The 16760-nt window shown below is 41.6% G+C and overlaps 1 protein-coding gene across 1 annotated transcript in view; it reads left to right on the forward strand.

Moving 5' to 3' along the window:
• The window catches only part of RB1CC1 (RB1 inducible coiled-coil 1), a 120300-nt gene that overhangs the window by 35539 nt on the left and 68001 nt on the right, over nt 1-16760 (forward strand). Inside the window, exons 8-9 of the mRNA XM_015406869.1 lie at nt 11170-11340; nt 15860-16044. Coding sequence (XP_015262355.1) covers nt 11170-11340; nt 15860-16044 — 356 coding nt within the window. The remainder of the gene's footprint in view (nt 1-11169; nt 11341-15859; nt 16045-16760) is intronic.

Here is a 16760-nt window from a genome sequence, read left to right on the forward strand (position 1 = left end):
GAGGCTTTTCCATCACCACCTTTCCAATTCAGTCTGTGCTGTGACAGACGTACAAGGCTTCCTCCTTTCAGGCTGGACCCCAAGAGTTTAGAAAAACCCTGCTGCCATCCATGGTCTCCACTCAACAGCGCTGCCCCTTTCCCATGCTCCTGGAGGGGGGGCAGGGTGTAGCAAAAATAAACTGGATATCACCAGCAGCCTCCATTAACTCGTGAGAGTATCTTGTGTTGGATGGAGTTGCACATCTAGGCACTCTGGATTTGTGTTGCCTTTTAGAGGCTTTGCCTAGTTGTCAAAGCTTCCACTTCACTTCTGCAAGCCAGTGTGGGATAGCCTATGGCAACTTTGTACTTTTGAGCTGTTGTGCTCCAGGGGTAGTGACCTTACATGATGACGCTTCCTGTTCCTGTACTTTGGATAATGAGACCGAACAGGTATGGTGTGGTTTGCAGAAATCAGGCTTACAGCATTCCAAGAGTTAAGAAAGTTTAATAAATGAGTTAAAAGAAAACACATGGTCTGTTCAAGCACTCAGGCTGAACAAGAGTACAAAAGGTACTTTCCCTAAACTGTGAACTTACCCAAAATGATGTTTAAATAGGACAGTCTAGTATTACTTGGAGTTGCAGTAGTTTAAAGTTCAGCATCACCTTAATTCTCTTAATAGGGCTTTATCCCATTGTCCTTCACACATGGATGAGATGCAGTCCCTCGGTAAAAGCTTATTATTTCATGGCTTGTGCCCATCCAAGGAGAAGTGCAAGATGGAAAAGAGCTGTTTCCTTGTGTCCAGAGAAATTATACCTTCTCCTTGGGAAAGTCCATCCCATCTTGGAGTTGTTCTGATCGTCCTGCCACACAGAGGTGTGTGGCTGAGTCCCTCTGTATTCCGTTAGGTGTGACATTCTACCCAGATGTGAGATGGTAGGCCATTGTCATCCTTTGGTTAGAGCCATTAGTGTACATAAGTATGGGAGTACTCTGCTTGAGCTTGATGGCTTAATGCCCCCCTCCCAATTTCTGCCAGCTACGAGTTTACAACTGGGTTCCAACTCTCAAACAGTGAAGTCACAAAAGTTGAAATATTTGAGTGAATACTGAGTGGTGGGGGACACACATTCATATATGCATGTCACTACTAAGCCACTTGAGTGGCATAAGAGGAGTTAGAGCTTGCAGCTGGAGAGAGAAATTGGTAGGAATTGGGTCCTCCTTTGTGTGAGCTGAAGTGCTGCTCTTCCCACAACCATGTTTATTCCTAAATATATGCCAGTACTGAGCTATTTTATGAAGAAAACTTTTTTTTAAAAAAAGTATTGAAATAAATACACGCACACTTTTTTTGTCAGAGCTTTGGTGATAAAGATGCACCTAGAATCATCTTTTCTTTCCCCATGATATGTGTGTACTATGCAGTGCAATCCTAAGCAGTCATAGCCTTCTGGGTCCATTGAAGACATATTTGTCTCTATGAAAGGAACATTTTAAAAAGTATCTTTATGGCTGCTTCTGTGGATTTTTACTATTCTTATTCTCACTTGCTTGAAAGTCTCAGCTTTATGAAAATATAGTTTTCAGCTAGCATATCATCTTATGGAAGGATGGGTATTGGTTTCCTTTTCTAGTTTAAATATAAAGCTGGATTTGAAGTTTTCATTCTACGACTGATAGAGCCTCTTTTATCAGCATTGGAACCCCCTCTGCCAACTGAAGGTTCTAGTGTTAGCCAAATAGCAGCGTTAGTTTTAAAGATTCCAGATTTGGGGGTTAATGTTTTGTTTTTATGTAGAATGGCTGTGCTCTCTGAATATCCTATTATTATTATTGATATTACATAATGTGCTGATGTATTTGATTATGGTAATTCTGGTTCCAGTAGGCTTTGACTTCACTGCAGCACCTAAAGTGCTATCCAGTGAAAGGGAAGCATGGGCACTGTCCAGCTGTGCTCCATTTATCTCATTCTACTCTTTTACTGTCTGTGCTAGGAAGGAATTGTTTTCCCCCATCTTCAGATGCTAATGTAGGAGCTATAATCTTTTCTATCTGTGTTTGCCTGTTCACTTCTACAGTGTAGTCCCATCAGCAGCAGGCTGAACCAGCTTCCAAGACAAGAAGTGAGAAGGGATCATAAAGCACATGCTTTCATCAGCGGAAGGTCCCAAGTTCACTCTTTAACATTTCCATTTAAAAGACTTTCCAATAGCAGAGCTGGAAAAGATCCTGCCTGAAAGTTAGGCCCACTGCCAGTAAGAGTAGACAGTACTGAGCTAAGTGGACCAGTTGTCTGTCTGTTTCAATATGGTGTGTGTTCAAGTGTACTGAAAGCCCACTGTGCAGTCCTGAACACTATTGTTGCTCCTGCTGTATAGCGTAGTATGTAGAATCTGGTTGTGAGTTTCCAGGAATTTATTTTGTGTTCGAGGATTTAGGTATGTAGACTGGGTTTCCATGGTAAATCTGCTGTACCGGAAGGTATTTCTGTCAGTGAAATCCCCCCCCCCCATGCAAACTTGTCCCTGAAATGCTGCTCCTAGGGGACAGGGGATCCCTAGGAACTGCATGAGTGGGGGAGTCAGAGGACTGTAGCAGAAGAAAGAAATCAGCAGAAATCACCTCCTTCAGTTAGCAGAAGTTTTCTACAGGATTCAACCGATAGCTAAGGCATGATTTTGGGAGTATATGATCATTGATAATAGGAATTTGTATTTCCAAATGTTTATCATCAGTGTTGCTCAATGCTTCCCCAATTACAAACTAGACACCGTTTTCTCTTTAAATGAACAGTCTTCAGATTCAGTAGATTAATAAAAGGAATGCATGCAGTATTTCTCTGTATGTGCTGGTTTACAGGGCCTTCTTTCCTTCCACATCGCTGTGGTACTCCTGTTAAAGCCTTTCCTACAGATTCTTGGGTGTGTGTGTGGGGGTGAATGGGTGGGTCATTCGCAGTGGTGAAAGTGGCTTCACTGTATGAAAAAAAATTGGTTCATCTTCAGCCTTCTGTGTATTCCCACACTGGGAACTGCGCTTGTGCTGGCCGGCCACCAGAGACTCTCTACAGCTATATTCTTTCTTGTAGGCACCAAGAGGGGAGCCCCTCCCCTGCAGGGGGGCGTCTGAGATCTTTTCCTGTTGAGTCACCTGACCTGGGCAGAGGGCCCCCCCTCCTTTCCCTCAGTCTCTCTTTCGCTGCCGCATAAGGAGAACGTCTTCTACTGCAGCTACTGTTGTGTGAGCTTTCTAAAAAGAAAAGGAAAGCAAATAAAGAGAAACGATTTAACAAGCAGGAAAAATCCTCAACGGGGCAATTTTGCTTACCATGTCGCAGAAACCCCTCTTTAAGAAATGCTCCCAATGCAGGTCCAAGATGCCTAGCTTGGATGAGCATGCACTTTGCTTTGTTTTTGTGAGACCCATAACATGGCTGCATGTAAAACCTAGCTTGGATGAGCATGCACTTTGTCTGATTTGTTTGTGTGAGACCCATAACATGGCTGCATGTAAAATATGCCAACAACTCACTCCCAAAGCCTGCTCTGACAGGGCTGCACGGCTAAAGGCAAGCCTTCGGGAGAAGGCGCTCATGAGCCCTTCGGAGCCAGCAGCTAAGTCCTCTGCCCAACCTGAATGGACCATGGCATCGGCCATGCAGTCCTCCACTAAGCATGGGAACCTTACGAGCCTGCGTTCCAGCACCTTGCTTCCATCAGTGCTCAGCACCGAACCAACCCTTCAGAGTCACTCCCCAGCCCAAGCAGTGGAATGCTGCTCTTCAGAGCCCCCGTCCAAGAAAGCACATCCAAGGACAAGCAACACATGGGTCCCAAGACGTCTTCTGCACTAAAGCCAAATGATACCACACCGGTTCCAAAGGAATGGAGGTCGGTCCCTATGTGCATCGCCAGCGATGTCATTGTCAGAGGGAGAATTGAAACCGGGCCAGTCATCTCAGCCAATTCTGGCATCTACCCATCCCTCGGCTTCGCTGGCTTCATGACAAGTCTCTCACCCACCTCCTCCATCACACAACTTCCAGCCTTGTCCCTGATTCCCAGCTCTTGGAGTGTCTGGCAGCAGCATGATTTACCTTGAGGTCTTGAACACAGGGAGTTTTGGGGTCTGTCAACGGAATACCTAACAGAGATGGTTCCCCCTTCAACTGCAGAATTCCCCTTGGATTCTGATGAAGAGCACAGGGAGGGATTGCTCTGAATTCTGGATCTGACTTATCTTCATTACCATCTCCAGATGATACAGTAGGAAATCCCGACCCTGTACCCCCCAATGAGGACCTTAAGCTCTATACCAAACAAATGGTCAGAATGGCAAAATCTTTGGACCTGGAGATTACATCCTTGAACTCTAAGCCCAAAGATAAGATATTATCACTACAGATAGTTGGGTCCTATCAATAATTAGCAAAGGTTACAGGTTGGCGTTCTAGCAGCAGCCCCCTCACAACACCCAGTCCAAACCTGTGACAATGCTATTCCAGAGCTACAGCAGGAAGTCTCTCTGTTGGAGAAGGGTACTATACAAAGGGTAAGAGAGTCAGAGCCCACCATGGGATTTTACTCCCATTTCTTTCTGATTCCTAAGAAAGATGGTGATTATCGACCTATCCTAGGTTTAAGAAATTTGAATTTTTTTTCCTGGTAGTTACAAAGTTTAAAATGTTGGCATTGCCTTTAATTTTGCAGATGTTGAAATTAAATGCTTGGTTCTGTGTACTTGACGTTCAGGACACTTATTTTCATATTACCTTTCACCCAGATCATCTCAGGTTCCTGCGTTTTAAGTATCATCAAGTGTTCTACCAGTACACTGCCCTAACATTTGGATCATCTACTGCCCCCGGGGTTTTCTCAAAGTGCTTACCAGTGGTTATAGCTTATCTTAGGACCAAGGGATGTTCCATCTTCCCCTGTCTAGATGACTGGCTGGTCACAGTACCATCCAGGGAAGCCCTTGAATCACAGATAAAATTGATTCTGCAGATGTGTCAGAAGTTGGGGCTATTGTTCAACCATAAGAAATTGCACCTTCAACCCATAGAGAGGGTTCAGTTCATCGAAGCCTTGCTAGATTCCACCTGTGCCAGAGCATACCACCCCATAGATAGGGCATTGCACATTAAGACTCTGACTTGATGTTTATGTGACAGTGGGTTTCAGTTAGCTCTATTCCTTCAGAGATTGTTGGGACTCATGGCCTCCACCACGGCAGTGACACCGTATGCTCGCCTGAGAATGCAAACCCTGCAGTACTGGTTCCCGAACAGGTTTCACCCGTCTTTCCACTTGCAACAATTCTAGGTTTTCTGTCCCTAGGCCTATAGTTCAGCAGCTGGGGTGGTGGCTACGGCTTTGCATTTCCATGGACACATCCCTACTTGGGTGAGGTGCCCATTGTGGGGGCTTCACAATGCAGTATGTCTGGACTACCGGGGAGAAAGGTCTCTGCATTAACATATTGGAGTTACACGCTATACGTTACACCCTGACCTCCTTTGCAGAGCTGATCAAGGGAAAGGTTGTTCAAATCCTCATGGACAATACTACAGCCATGGCATAGTCTTCAAGGGGACACTGCATCATCATTTGCCCTGTGCAGAGAAGCTATCCTCATCTGGGAGTTGGCTATATTGCATGGAGCCTGCCTGCAAGCAATGCACGGAGCTGGCACTGACGATACCAAAGTGGATGTCCTGAGCCAAATGGGGCACTCGGACCATGAATGGGTTCTGACGGAGAGCTACATTCACCCAGTATTCAATCACTGGGGTTTCCCAGACATAGACCTGATTGCCACCAGCAACAACTCGAAAGCTGCAATATTTTGCTCCAGAGTGGGGTCAGATACCCTTTCCATAGGTGATGCTTTTCAAATTTGCTGGATGGGTGCATTCTTCTACACTTTTTCCTCATTTCCTCTTATTCCCAAGGAGTTCAACAAAGTCAGGGATGAACATACATGATGAATCCTCATTGTGCTATTCTGGCCGAAGCAAGCATGGTTCCATGCCCTCCTAGAGATGCCAGGAGGGAACTACATACAGTTACCCCAGGCAGTGGATTTGCTTCACAAGGGACCCTTGGTATACCGCATGGTGAACATGCTCAGACTGGCGACATGGCTACTGACCACCCTCAGCTTCAGTTCTCTGATGGAATAGATAAATTACTGCTTAGTGCTCTCCGAATCTCAACCAGGAAATCTGGTTCGCTAAATGGGCCATTTCTTGGGGGTGGAGGTGAAAGACTGCCCTATCCCCTTGGTTTCTGAATATTTGCTGTCCCTGAAGGAATCAGGGTTGGTGGTCTCCTCTATCAAGGTCCATATCTGCATTCCATTCTAGAGTGCACGATAAAACACTTTTTTCTCACCCTGCATCTAAGACCTTCTTGAAAGGGCTACTTAATTTGTTTTCCCCGAGCACCCCCATAGTTCCACAATGGTCCTTATCTGTAGTACTTTCTCTACTGATTCTAGCCCTATTTGAGTCCATGAATACCTGTAGCTTGGCACTCTTATCCTTCAAGGTTGCCTTCTTTGTGGCAATAACTTTGGCCAGAAGGGTAGGGGAGTTAGCTGCCTTAAGAGCAGACTACCCATTTATCAAGTTTCAACCAAGTTACATCCTACTCCGCCTACCCTGTGATTCCTACCTAAAGTGGTTTCAGCCTTTCACTTCACGCAGGACATCTCCCGGTATTTTTCCCCTCTCCCACTTTGAAAGCTGAAAAAGTGTTACACTCCTTGGATGTCAAGAGATCTTTATTGTTTTATTTGGACAGATCTTGAGCTTTTAGACAGTGAGAATCTTTTTGTCTGTTACTCTGGTAACTCAAAAGGGAGGGCTGCTTCTGCCCAGACAGTGTCCCAGTGGATAGTGTCGGCTATGTGTGTGCCATATGAGAAGGTGGGTCTTCAGTGCCCCCTGGAACTTTGAGCCCACTCGACAGGTGCCCAGGCCACATACACAGCTTTCTGGAGGGGCACTCCTTTGGAAGATATCTGCTGTGCAGCGATGTGGTCATCATTAGACACTTCCGTTCATCACTATTCTGTGGATGTAAATGCCGGAAAAGATGCAGCAGTGGGCAGGGCTGTTCTCCACTCCCTGTTCCAATAACTCCACCACTAAGGTAAGGAGCTTTTTAGTCTCCCAGTGTGGGAATGCACAGAAAACTGAAGATGAAAACAGGGTTGCACTTACCTGTAACTGTTGTTCAGCAAGATGTGTTCCATGCAGGGACACATTCCCTCCCTCCTACCCTGCTGTATCTTGTTCTTAATCGCAGCTCAGGAGGACTGAAGGAAAGGGGGCCCTTCCCTGCAGGTCAGGTGACCGTTTGAGTGGGAAAAGAGCTTGGATGGTCCCCTGCAGGGGAGGGGCTCCCCTCGTGGTGCCTATTAGAAAGATTATAGCTGTAGAGAGCCTCTGGTGGCTGGCCTGCACAAGCAGAGTTCCCAACGTGTGCCTGCACAGAAGACATCTCAATGAACAGCAGTTATAAAGTGTGACCCTGTTTTTCTCTCTCCCCAGTTCCTGCTTGCAAGTCTGCCAGATGTTTCCAAATAATATGCTTTGCTATTACAAAGCAAACTTATTTTAGAACCTAGCATTAATACAATTCCCTGCAAATGTGTTTGCTATATTCTATGAGACAGTTATAACTAATTAATAGTTAGACTTGTATCTTGCCTTGTTTCTTCTGTTTTAAAAGTAATGAACTTATTTTCCACATGAAGATAAGCAAGCTGTTCTTAGATTTATTAGTTATACCACATTACAGTGCAGCATCTGACACTTAATAGTGTTATGCTATACTAAAAGTCTGTCTCCGATGGCTGTAATTTGAACCATATCACATATTTGTTCCAGATCTTGACCAGTTTGTGTCTTGTAGATGAATGCTTCTATAACCAGAACAAATATAGATATTTGATAGCTTTTGACCAGTGTTGTCCAGTTTGAGAAGTTTCAAAGCTGAATGGAAGCATGTAGCAGCTTTATAGCATTTTAATTTAATTGGTTTCAACGAGAACATGAATGACAATTCTTAGAGTGGATAACTTCTTTTTTTAGTAGAAAAAAATCAGAACTAATCTGTAAAAAGTGTTCAGTAAAACCATGAAGATGTCCTGTGGCATAATTTCCTGTCATCACTGTTACGTATTTTGTAGACAATGCCGGAAAAGCCTGGAATACATGTTTTGTTTCTGTTTTGTTTTTTTCTGTGATGCTTCCAAATATGAACCCATGCAAGTGACTCATGACCACAGCCTTTACTGTCTTTTTTTTTAAATGGAAACTGATACAATCCTGTAAAGAATCTGCAAGTTTGGATTTGAGATTTGTCTTGAAAGCACACCCCTCACATGGTAGTGCTAACTACTTTTGGCTGCATATGAGTTGAATAGAATTATTACTTTTGGAACTGTGGTGTTTCTCAGAGTCTAGCAAATAGGAAAAGGGTTTGTTAGTTTTAATGTAAGGTGACCTTTTAAATTAAGGTTCACTCTTTATAGTCCAGGGGCTGCCATAAGATCCCAGTATAAAAAATATAGCCATGCTGGTTTCTGATTCTTATTTTCTTGTATCCTGTATGCTTGGGAAAGTGATACTGTCACTTTAGTATGAGGCCTGATTTTAAGATGCTGTCCATAATTCAAAATGGCAGCTAAAATTTTTGCCCTCCCCAATTTTGAAGCCATTTAGTAAACAATAATAATCGGGCTTTGAAACAAAAACTGAATGAAAATTGCAGTCTGTGAGAATATTTTAATGGCATGGAACCTAGCTGTCATAAAAATGCAAAGTTTAAAGTTGGAAATTCTAGGGGAAATTATTTCCCTTTTCCCAAATGCAAACCAGCAGCACAAATATTGGACAGGGCTATTTTGCTAACAAAAGTAAATTACAGTGGAGTATAAAAATCTTCAGATAAGCATGGATTTAATGAGCAGCCATGGAAAATTGCCAGGTGACCTTGGGCCAGTCATGCGCCCCTGACTTAACCTACCTCACTGGGTTGTTGTGAGGATAAAATGGAGGAGAGGAGAACAGTGTAAGCCAATTTGGACCCCCATTAGGGAGAAAGGTGGGCCCTCTTGAATAATTCAGTTTTGCATAGTTTGGGGAAAGCCAGGAGAGCAGGACCATTCGTGAAATCCTTGGACAGGCCATTCCATAAGGGGGGAGCCACCTGTAGAAGGCCCTGCTCAGATGAGCGAAGCTGTTGTGGTGAAGCATAGAGTGAGAGGTGGTTCCACAGATGAGAGGGATAAAAGCCATGAAGAGCTTTGTATGTGATAGCTGATACCTTAACCTGAGCCCAGTAACAAATGGGCAGCCAATAGAGTGTCTGCAGAATGAGAGTAATATCTGTGTTCCATCTAGCTCCTGACAAAAGATAAAAGACTTTTAGGTATTTTCCATCTGAGCCATTAATCTCACAGACATTGGCCTTCATACAGTTGTTTCAAGGTTTTGTCATAACTGTTACTGGTTTCAGATGTAGGAAGGGGAATGTTTTAGCTGCCCTTTTAAAATTGAAATCAGGTCACATGGTAAGTTAGCAGTATCACTTTATCAAGTTTTCTGTGGTCTTTTTAAAAAGTACTAGAAAAGACAGCACCATATCATTTGTGCTCATCATCTCTATGGCAGTCTCTGGTCTGTGAGCATGGACATTAGAGCACTATTGCAAAGAAGTTGCTCATGTGATATGCTTGTTCTGTTTGCGCAGTAGATTGTGAACCAAGTTGGGAGAAGACTATTATCTGAATATATGCTGTTATATCACAAGCAGAAACACCAATGTAGGCAAGCTGAATTGATGCAAGAAAGCTGAAAATGTGCTTCTTGCAAAGGGAAGGCAAAGCAAGTACTAAGTAAACTTGATGGGTTTGTACAGATGTATATTTCACAGAGTTTATTGTATGAATCAGGGCTTACTTCTTTATTGGCTACCTAATACCTTTTAAAACATGTACAAGTTGGAGGTGCAAGCTTTCACTGATTTTTCTTACCACATGGTGATCATCGCACTGTTTGAGTCTTTAATTCATTGAACCTTTAAGAAGCATGCTGATGTTGACACAACCTATTCTGTGTTTTGGTGACCTATAAAATTTGCAGAAGCAGCTCTATGATAGTATTGCAAACTTCTAGGTTCCAGAGCCCAAATTGTAGGTCCTCAGATAATGGGGCCTGGGATTCATCCTCTCCATAATAGTTAAGATACAAAAATGTATTGCATGAATGGACTTCAGCGCTGATTACTACACAGTGTGATAACCAAACGTCTAGAATAACAATTGCTTGTATAATTTTTAATGCCAAATATTACCAATGATGTGGTAATCATATGTGTCCATTTCTGCTTTAGTAAAATTCAAAAGAAATTGAAAAAATACATTATTCCAGGCCTGAATAACATTCCCCCCTCCCACCGCACTGTTTTGTAGTTACTCTAATATTGTATCAGAGGCTACGTCTTTAATAAAACATAAGCAGTAATTTTAATGTAATTTGGACCAGCCAATAGATGACCATTTGAAAATGTTTATTTCTGCTTTGATTTTTTAAATGGTTTTGGAAGCTAGATTCAGGGACTGGTATCTTCACATACATGCTCCACCTGATCTTTGGTGTTTGCACGTACATGTAACATTTTTTTACTTTTTTTGAGATACGTTGCATAGTACAAAAATGATGTTAATTTAGGCAGATTTAACTAATCCACAGATTAAAAGTGTGTACTTTGTGCCTTCGGAATTGTGGTTGTCAGATCCTCTCAGCTGATTCAAATAGGTCACACAGATAGCAGGGTTTTTTGTCACCTGGTGAAATATATGAAGATACATGGTTCGGGTCTGCAAATTTACCAAGCCTAATTTAAATTTTAAAAACTTCATAAGAAAGAAATACGCTCTATTTTTGTATTTTATACTGTCAGCAAGGTGGCTTCCAGCTTCTTCACAAAGAATACTGACCTAATTGTTTGAAGAAAACACACAATCTGAAGGTTTAAAAGACACACAAGTTTTTAATTGTGCTGGTTTGTTTAAGTTTTATGAGCTTTTATCCTAAATAGGATTTTTTTACAATACAAATGATAAGATGAACATTAATATATATATTATTTTGTCTTACAGCTTGACCCGAGGATTATTCAGCCCTTTTTGGCCGAATGCCGACAGACTATTGCCAAATTAGATAATCAGAACATGAAGGCCATTAAGGGGCTTGAAGACAGGCTTTATGCCTTGGACCAGATGATAGCTAGTTGTAGCAGGCTGGTTAATGAACAAAAAGAACTTGCTCAGGTGAACACTGTTTTTTTTAATGTAAATGATGAGTGGATGCCATATAAGCTACTTTAATTTTATTTTTGTAACTTCACCTTTTTTCTAATTTAATATTAAGCCATTGATTAAACCTGTTTAGGCTAGGCATTATATGTTTTTCCTGAATAAGTATATTTTTACTTGAAGTTAAAGACGTTTGGGGGAGAAAATGGATTCTTTGGTGATTACTGTTGCCAGCAAAATTGTTAAAATAGGATATGATTATTTTCATGTATGTATATGGAGGGTTTGTTTCTGTGTTAAGTGAGAAAACGCTATAGTGTTATTCCCATTAAATGCAGCTGTGTACCAGAAGACATTAAAACAAAATTCAATACCTAAATTATATTTCCTGAGCAAAAAATTCAGCACATCTCTGATTCAGAGAAGGTGATCAGACTGCTTTTGTTCTCATGCAGCTTCTCTCTCTCCTGAGAGAGCACAGATTTCTTTGAGAATGGGAACCTGCACAAGTAGTTGAGATTGTGCTAAGTTTACAGGCAGGTGCTGTTTACAGATACCATGGCAATGACCAACATATTATTTTTGTTAAAACTCGAATTGGATTCCAAGCCAGCAAAAAGAACTGAGAAAAGAAAAAGTAATAACATTTGAAAGGCCTTCATTTCTTCCTTGACTATCTTAAACTTTGTTCCTTATTCTTTTTAGATTTTTATTCCATTCTGAATAGCTATAAACACTTGGGGAAAACATTAAAAGAAAATAAGTTATTTTGCTTTACCTGTAGCCATTTAAATTATATATTGCATGGTTTTAGAGCACTTTAAAAGATTAGGACCTTTGGCAATTTGGTAAAGTTTGTAAGAAGCACTGAAAACACATTGTCTTAAATGACCTTCAGCTTGCAAGTGCAGTAACAAGCAAAATACTGTGTCCAGCATGTGGTCAAACCCACTAGTGACATAGGAAGCAAGGGTCTTTGACTGCCGAAAAGGCTATGGTGGGGATCATGGGACTTGCATGTACAAAAACAGGAGCTATAGTAAAGAGGGGAACTAAATGTGATACAGTGAGAAAGCTGGCTGAATCCAACCTTTAACTGGAATACACTCAGCTACTTTTGGTATACTCAAGATTGTGGGTATGCTATGGAATGTTTGACTTTCCCCCCATTAAACCGCAAAATGTGATTTCCCCCTCCCCTCCTTCATATCTTTGATTTTGAAACTTAGAACATGTAGAACTAGTTGTGCAGGTATTTGAATCCTGGTCAAGCTCATTTTGGAGTATAATTTCAAAGTATTAACTTCACTTAGTGTAACACTGCTCAGTTTGAGTCTTCATTTACTTAATGGTTGAAATGATAAGCAAAATGAAATTTGAAATACTCCTTTGACAAAACAGTATACCATTTTCAGCAGCTCAGTTTTGATTATTGGAGGGGAAAATGTTTTCCCATATAGAAGTTAGGTAAGTGCCAGTTGTGCATGATTGCAACAGGAAAAAAATACCATCATTTTGTTTTTTTTAACTTACTGAGTTTTATGGGATCATTTGAGCATTAGATCTTTTGATCAGTATGGTCAGTAGGTGGCAATGCATAATAAGAATAGTTTCACTGAGTTCTTAAATCCAGTGCAAAGCTTTCAAGTAGGATTATGCTATTACATTTGGTTATGTTTTTACTGAAAGTAAGAGTGTGTTTTTTCCTTTTAACATATTAAAGGTGCCACTTTATCCCTGTGACCATATGAAACCACTTTTTTAAAAAATCAGATAATTGCTATACCTAAACCAGTACTATGTATTTCCAAAGACTTAGGCAGTGGTTAAAAAATCTGATAATTGCTATACCTAAACCAGTACTATCTATGTATTTCCAAAGACTTAGGCAGTGGTGATTCTGTTTCCCTGTCTGAGATCCTTTTTTTGCTAGCGATGCCTTAGAACTTGGTCATTTAGTGAATGTGCTTAAAGCTGTGTCCCCTCCCCTGCTAAGTGCTCTATCTTCAGAACATGTGATGAACTGCTACTAAAGATCAATTCACATAATCAATTTGGCGAACCAGTCATGAGCCAGCTGTCTTGCCAGCTGTGTTCACCATTTATATAGTCCATGTGGAACAACCATGCTATTGTTTTAATTGAAATCATGGTGACACAAACATTGAGGATTAGTCTTCGGTGTCACACCAGCAATTTAAGATGATACCAAATGTAGTTTCTTGGGTCACCTAGTTTTGAGCAAGTGTGGATTCCGATGGATAGGGAAATGTTTACAGAAATACTCTTTTGAATAAATAAAAGATATAAGATTACTCTGCTTTTCAATCCTTTATAAAAATCTGCTCTTGTGAGTCATTTTTCAAAAATTACTCAAAGTGACTTAAAATCACATTTCAGGGATATAAAATACAACAGGATAAAGTTGTTAAAAGAACACAAACATATAAAGTTGGTATTTATTCTGAGAATACAAAGGCTTTAACATGGAGCTGTGTTCTTCTTAGATTTTTATATTTAAAATGTACATAATCCTGCCTTTCCACCAAGTTACGGCCCTCAAGGTGGAAAAAATTTAATAAGACATTAAAATCAACTTTAGGAGTAATATGTAAAATAGAAAATACTGAACAGGAAGGAGGATCAGCAAGGGAAAGCCAAACAAAACAAAAAAAGGCTTCACCCTCTGGCAGAAGGCAGTGATTTAGGGGAACAGATGAATCTCCTTGGGGAAGGAATTCCACAGTTTGGTGCCACAACTAAGGAAGTTTTCTTGGGTTGTCACTTATCTAACCCTGGAACAGAGCCTCTAAAAATGACTAAAGATCAGGTAGGTTCATACAGGAGTAGACAAGCTTTGAAGATATGCTGGTCCTAAGCTGTAAAGGGTTTTAAAGGTCAGCACCAGCACTCTAAATTGGGCTGGGGAGCAAACTGGAAGCCAGTGCAGGCAGAACAAGACTGGAGTGATATGGTCCCTGAAACCCAGTCCAACCAACATTATCACAGCAGCATTCTTTATCAGTTGTGGTTTCCAGACACTCTTAAAGGGCATCCCCACATAGAGCTCATTGCAGTAATCTAATTTGGATGTTATTAGGCTATGCCCCACACTGGCAAAATATTTTTTACCTAAGGAAATCTGCAGCTAGGTTAATTGCCCAATCTATTGGAAGGAACTCCTGGACAGCTGCTTATCCAATAGTAGATCTTGGCAGGATCCCCAGGGAGCAAGCCTGTTCCTTTTGGAATAATGCAACCCCATCCAGAACAGGAGACAAATGTCTGAATTCCTGGGTTAGCCCTTTCAGCCACCAATAGCACTTCCATCTGGTCGTAATTAAGTTAGAGCTTATTAGCCCTCATCCATCCCAAAACTGCCTCCAGGCACAGCTTCAAGGTTTCCACAGCCTCCCTGGGGTCTGCTGGAAGTGTGAAGTCCATATATTGGTGACAAACTAGCTGAAATCTCTGGTTGACCTCATGCAGTGGTTTCATAGATGTTGAAAAGCACAGGGCACAAAATGGAATGTTGCAGAACTCTAGAAGCCAAGGGGCAGAGCAGGGTTCTCCAGCACCACCGTCTGAAACCTGCCTTCCAAGGTAGGACCAAAACCACCTCACAGTCCCAACTCAAAAAGGCAGTTCAGAAGGATACTATGATTGATGGTATTGAAAACCACATACAGGTTCAGCTGAATCAACAGGATTGCACCCCCTCTGTCCTTCTCCATTCCCTCGTCATTCACCACAGAAACCAGAGCCATTCAAGACCCATAACCAGGCCTGAACCCACATGGGATAGGATCCAAACAGTCCACTTCATCCAGGAATCCTTGAAGTTGTCCAGCAATCACTTCAGATTGTCAATAATAGACCACTATCCCATTCTGCATGGAGTGCTAGATGATCTGAAAAGCAGTATTCTCATTCTGAGTGTGCAGAAGGTATCGAACATTTGATAAAATGTCATTCATTTTGTAGCAGTGTTTCTCAATCTGCAGTCTAGATAACTTTTCATGCACATTTGAATGCATATTCTCATAGAATCATAGAGTTGGAAGGGACCTCCAGGATCGTTTAGTCCAACCCCCTGCACAATGCAGGACATTCACAAATACCTCCCCCCAACACCCCCAGTGACCCCCTGCTCCGTGCCCAGAAGAGGGCAAAAAACCTCCAGGATCTCCAGTCAAGCTGGCCTGGAGAAAAATTGCTTCCTGACCCCAAACTGGCGATCAGTATTTCCCTGGGTATGTAAGAAAGGGCCACAAGAAGTAAGCACTGATGCAACCCTTCCTGCCCTCCCTCTCATGATCTCCCTAAGTTCACAGAGTCCACATTGCTGTCAGGTGGTCATCTTGCCTCTGTTTGAAATCCTCCAAAGAAGGAGACCCCACCACCTCCTGAGGAAGCCTGTTCCACTGAGAATTTTTCCCCTCCCATTTGTTATGAAAAATTTGACTTTTGATTTTATGTGTGTTTCATTTCTTATGTCCAGATTAGTGAATTTTAAACTTCTGTTTTCTTATAGGGATTTTTGGCTAATCAGAAGAGAGCAGAGAACTTGAAAGATCCTTCTGTGTTACCTGATTTGTGTTTAAGTCATGCAAATCAATTGATGATTATGTTAACTAACCACAGGAAACTTTTAGATATTAAACAGAAATGTACTACTGCCAAACAAGAACTTGCAAATAACTTACAAGTCCGACTGAAGTAAGTGCTGCTGCAGTGCTTTATCTCCTCTCCCCCAATGTTTTTGTCAGTTTTGTTTGTCATATCTCCTGTTCTAAAAACTGCTAAAACAGAAGCTTGAAGAATCTAGAGTGGAGAACAATGATGGAAATTCCTTCATGAGAACTACCTTATATGGAGTCTAAATACTGTGTAATACAGAAGAAGAAGAGATTGGATTTATACCCTACCCTTCACTCGGAGTCTCAGTGTGGCTTACAAACTCCTTTCCCTGGATGTTTCCATGGATGTTGTGTGAGATAGGATGCATTCAGTAGACCTCAAATTCTGGGTTTTATGCTACCACTGTATTCTGCAGCACCTTGCTCATGTGCAAGAGGCTCCTTTGCTGACAGAGGGACCTCTTTTGTTGGAGGAAGGTTCCCTGTGTTAAAGGAAGATGCCACAGCGTGGTAGGGTATAACCCACTATTTTCTTACATCAGTCTTTTAAATTACTGTGAAAAATACATTCATCTCCTTTATGAACAGGAACTGCAGTGTACAGTATGTACCAGACTTAGGAATGCAGGTTGTAGTTTCAAATTTATGATGTTGAAAGGACAGCAGTTGAAGTGTGGTATCAGGATACTGTTCAAACAGAAGGCGCAGTTTAGGCAGAGTTAAGCATGGGCTCATCTCTCATTGAAAGCAGTGTGTCTTAAAGTGTTTAACTTTTGCTGTGTTTGTGTCGTACTG

The sequence above is a fragment of the Gekko japonicus genome, unplaced genomic scaffold (genome assembly GCF_001447785.1).
Source record: "Gekko japonicus isolate JY-2015 unplaced genomic scaffold, Gekko_japonicus_V1.1 scaffold2031, whole genome shotgun sequence".
NCBI lineage: Eukaryota > Metazoa > Chordata > Lepidosauria > Squamata > Gekkonidae > Gekko > Gekko japonicus.